This window comes from Gaeumannomyces tritici (genome assembly GCF_000145635.1).
Source record: "Gaeumannomyces tritici R3-111a-1 unplaced genomic scaffold supercont2.6, whole genome shotgun sequence".
Lineage (NCBI taxonomy): Eukaryota > Fungi > Ascomycota > Sordariomycetes > Magnaporthales > Magnaporthaceae > Gaeumannomyces > Gaeumannomyces tritici.
Genome location: NW_008804550.1, coordinates 553437 through 558080, shown reverse-complemented (window position 1 = coordinate 558080; position 4644 = coordinate 553437). Strand labels below are relative to the sequence as shown.

The following is a 4644-nucleotide window of genomic DNA, read 5'->3' as shown; positions in this document are numbered from 1 at the left end:
AAAANAAAANAAAAAAAAAAAAAAAATCAGCCGCAAAGCGGACTGGCGACAGGCGAAGGCGATGGTGGCGACGATGGCGGCGACGGCGGCGGCAAAACGCGGCCGGACGGTCTGTGATGGTTGTTTTGAAGAAAGGAAAAGATGGAGGACGAGGGGACGGAGGTTGCGCTCGAATATGTATGCCAGCCAAAAAAAAATAGTAGTGGGGCCAGGCTGATCGCACCTTCCGGCCAAATCACAACTACCTCCCAGGTCAAGGCGCACCTTCTCAAACTGGAATTATCGGCAAGCCTTCCAGAAGAATCCCTTTGAGCAGGCGCTACGGGCTGCATTCCATGGCTGCCTTGGGTACCATAGTGGGAAATACAAGGCGGCATCAAGGCAGATGCGGCATGGTGTAAGTTTGGAAATCAGAGTATTTTTGTGCAGCAGGAAGAGCCTTGGAACAAGATACATGGACAGCTATCTACAACGAAACATTGCCAGTATCAGAAGTTTGCACCCGGCTTTTCTGGAAAGAGGACAGAACTTGTTGCCAATCATGCGCGTGTCGCTCGGGGTCGGGTTGGAAGCTTTTCCTTCCACCCAGGCTAGCAGCTCGGATAATAAATCCGTTCTCTTCCTCCTTTGTCCTGCGTATCTTCAGGCGAGGGCGTCACAAGCGAAGGCCATGCGGAAACTACGACTTCCGATACGGTGACGGCGTAACAAAAAAAATCAACCAGACAGCGATTCCGGCACAACCATAGCTGCGAGGGGATAACTTTGCACCACTATCTAAGGTGTGCTCGGAACGAACGAACGGATCGACTTCGGGACGGAGAGAAAGACAGTGAGGAGGATGCGACAGTGCCTGTGTCAGTGAGCAAAGGGCTGGCTATGGGCCTTAGATACGAAGAAGAAACGCATTTAACCGTACATGTCGTGACGAACTTGCGGGCACTAGTTAGCGGGGCCATCCGTATAGTACACTTCGTCCAGGCTGGCGTTGTGGTTAAGCCGGGATAACGTACCTATTCTTCGCGTTTGGAAGCCTTGGTCCAAGTGCTGGCCTTGGTGGCTGACGAGGTGGCTTGGGAGGTGACAGTGCTAGGTTGTCGCCGTCCGCCGGGACGATAGTGCTCGCGGCAAACGTGGCTGCGGCACCCGTCGTGTTCTCGTCTCCTACTCAGCTTAGTTAGCGTCATTCCTAGAATGTAAAACGCACAACTCCGATCAAACACATGTAGACCACCAAACCGGAGCCTGCGGATACGAAATATAAAACTCAACCGTACAGGTTCACTCAGTAAGATTCTCGCAACACTTCCCAAGGACAGTACTAGGCAGACCCTTCGCAGCAGGTGCTGGGGATTCCTCATAAGTACTTAGGAGCAAATGGCCAGTCATTTAGCAACACATTTTGTGCGAGAACCACGGCCGGCGGCTTGTCTGAGCATAGAGGTAGGCAGGCGCTCCACAGCCTCTGCAGGCGCACAGACACAAGTATTGCTCCGGTTGTCCGGTTTGGTCAGCGGGTCGATGATGGGGTCGGGGCTGATCATAGCAAACTCGATGATGCGGAGGAATATCTCTGGCGGGAGCCTGGCACCCTTGTCTGCGGCGCGGGCAGCGGCAGTGCGCGCGCGTGTGGTAGTGCGGGCGAAGCGGTCGCGACGGCTGAGCTTGGCGTTGGCGTTGGCGGAGGAGGAGCCGTCGAAGAAATCCGCGCGGACCGACTCCTCGGCGACGCTGTGCTAGCCAGGCACCAGGTGAAAAAAAAACGTGCACGCACAACCAAAGGGCCTATTAGTAAAGGAAGCAGACTCGAGATGGCATGCTTATTCTGCCAAAAATCCACTCAGGACACGATCCAGCGACATCTTCCTTGCGTCCAAAAATGGCCAAATGTAATTAATTGTTCATTTGTCGGCTGGATTTCGTTTTGGAGGCCTTTCCTAATCCCGCCGATCCCAGCTACTTTCTTCTTGAATCGCAGGACGGCACGTCTGGCGTCTCCCAGTTCTGTAGGCGGACCATCTCCTCAGATCTTTGCATGATCCCCGTCCAAGGCCCCCTCGTGTGCGTTTCCATTAGTCCCCTTCGTGCCGTTACCATCCACCTTGGGCCCTGTGCCCTTGCCACCAAGAATGACCTCGTTGAGCCTGCCACCCCGAAGCACGTTAGCAAAACTAGTCGACGGCCCGGCGGTGATGCAGACGACATACCATTTCGGATCAATATTTTCCAGCTTTAGATAGGGCGAAAGGTCAGCCCCTTCCTTGTTTCTTTCAGCCACGGTGAACCCCATGCCGAGCATGGCCCAGCGATTTTTGGCACAGTACTCCATTTCGAAATCCTCGTAGCGCGGCGTCTCGATCACCTGTATGTAGTGCAGCGACGAGCCCGGCCAGATGGCGTTGACGCGGCCCGTGTCATTGTTCTTGTACCCTACAGCGCTCATCTCGTCAGTTACAGCCCCTTGTCCGCACCCACCCTTCTCCAGGTACTCTTCTCCAGGCACTTACAGCTTCGGCAATCGTCTGTGTACACAGACGACTTAATCCACTCCTGCACGTGCTTGTTAAAGTCCTCGGTCACGTCCGCGCGCGGCGTCCAGCTGCGCACACCCTCGTTCTGCATCTTGTGTATCATTTTGACAGCGTATAACCCGACGGACTGCAGCGGCCCGATGAAGCTGCCGTTCTGGACCGGCCACGGCGGGCCCACAAAGGTGATGAAGTTTGGGAGGTCCGGCACCGCCAGGCCCAGGTACGACTCCGGGCAGCCGCCGCTTCCCGGCGCCCAGCGGTCGCGCAGGTCGGCGCCGCTACGGCCCACGACGGGGAAGCGCGGCGCGAAGCTGGTGTCGAACCCGGTCGCGCACACGACCGTGTCGACCTCGCGCTCGACGCCGTCGGCGCCCACGACGCCGCGCTCGGTGCACTCCGCCGCGGGCGTAAAGTGCACGTCGACGTTGGGCTGCTGGATGGCCTCGAGGTACGGGTCGGCCGGGTTGATGCGGCGACAGCCAAAACCGAAGCCGGGCTTCAGCCCCTCCACCAGGCGCTCGTTGCCGTTGAGCTTCTGCCGCGTGCGCTCGGCCATCTGCGCCTTGATGGCCTCCTGCGTCTCGGAGCCGCGGTGCTGGAACCCCCAGAGGCCGTTGATGTCGTCCTCGATGGACTTTGCGTGCGCCAGCATCGCCGCCGGGTCGGCGTGGAACCTCGCGCGCTCCTCGTCCGTGTACGTCTTGGACGGGTCGCCCGTGTTGCCGGCTATGACGGTGAACCAGGCCCCCGTGCGCACAAAGATGTCCATGTGCCTGGCGTGCGGCTGCATCCCGGGGACCGTCTGCAGCGACGACGAGCCGGACCCGATCACGGCGATCCGCTCCTTCTTCCACTGCTCCTCGGCGTAGTCGGCCGGCCACCGCGCCGTGTGCACCACGCGGCCCTTGAACCTGTCGTGCAGCCCCGGGATGTCGGGCCACTTCCAGTCGTTCAGGACGCCCGTGCCGTGTAGCAGGAGGTCGCAGTTCTCCTCGAACTCGCGCGGCTCCCGGCCCGGCTGTGCCTGCCGCAGCTTGACAAGCCACTGGCCCTTGTCCTGCTGCCAGTAACAGCCCGTGACCGTGGTGTAGAAGGTCATGTACTTGCGAAGGTCGAATGTCTTGCACACCAGGTCCAGGTACGTCCATATCTCGGGCGACTGCGAGAAGAACCTGGGCCAGTCGGGATACTGAAAAGGCTTGGCATCAATATAAGCTTCCGGCCCAATGGTAGCCCTCCCCAGTCACCTACCGGGGCAAATTGATAGCTGTAAGCGTGGCTTGGTATGTCGCACGCGGCACATGGGTATCGGTTCTCTAGCCAGGTGCCTGGGACACGCCCCACGTTAGTTCGCGGGAGTCGAGTCAGCTCTCTGCAGCTACCGTCCTCCATGTCGTGCATGACAGGACAACACGAGGATATCGTCATTGGATCCCCAGTGCTTACCTCCAATGTCTTCATTCTTCTCATAGACGACGTGCTCGACGTTCTGGCACTCCTTTTGCACAAGATACGCCATCAATATCCCACTGACCCCAGCCCCGATCGTCAACACGCGCATCTTGCGGTTCTGGGGGTCTCGCCAGGTGGTGTCCTGGGGAATGTGGTAGCCCTGGGCCCCGGGCGGGGTCGAATAGAAATCGCGCGCGGCCGTGCGGCCGCCGTTGGACTGCGAGGAAGGCATTTTGCTGGGCCTGTTGGACCACTACACTCTGTGGTGGCATTGCCTTTGAGAAGTTGGGACCAGGTGCGCCCATTTATATGTCCCTCTTCTTTGGGTGTAACACTGATCGGCTCTCTGATCGGCTCTCCATCGTTTCGATCCCAAGACCGCCGATCCACGCCAGACATGATCGTGAGGGGAATTGGGCGAATGCGACCCTCCGCCCACCTTTCGTGCATATATCACAGCAGGTCTCACCTTGCTATGGGTTCCAGGGATCAGAAACGTTAGTGCAGTGGATCCTTCCTGATTAAGCCACGTACTTGGCTACATTTTTCACCATAAAAAGTCCCGCCAAATCTATGTATCGCTACCCGCACCTCCATTAGTGGGTTTATGGCAAACTGTGGCAGATGGAGGTGCGGGTAGCGATACATAGATTTGGCGGGA

General features: G+C 57.9%; 2 protein-coding genes across 2 annotated transcripts; both read right to left on the bottom strand.

The window, feature by feature from the left end:
• Positions 1-1037: 1037 nt before the first annotated feature.
• GGTG_10537 (hypothetical protein) lies at positions 1038-1818 on the bottom strand (the record flags this gene model as incomplete). The annotated part of the gene is made up of 2 exons (XM_009228411.1): positions 1038-1736; positions 1807-1818. The coding sequence occupies 2 exons, from the start codon at positions 1816-1818 to the stop codon at positions 1386-1388; spliced, it is 363 nt and encodes a 120-aa protein (XP_009226675.1). The 3' UTR covers positions 1038-1385.
• A 205-nt stretch (positions 1819-2023) lies between these two features.
• On the bottom strand, positions 2024-4215 carry GGTG_10536 (hypothetical protein; the record flags this gene model as incomplete). The annotated part of the gene is made up of 5 exons (XM_009228410.1): positions 2024-2144; positions 2208-2430; positions 2508-3720; positions 3783-3859; positions 3978-4215. The coding sequence occupies 5 exons, from the start codon at positions 4213-4215 to the stop codon at positions 2024-2026; spliced, it is 1872 nt and encodes a 623-aa protein (XP_009226674.1).
• Between the last annotated feature and the right edge of the window lie 429 nt (positions 4216-4644).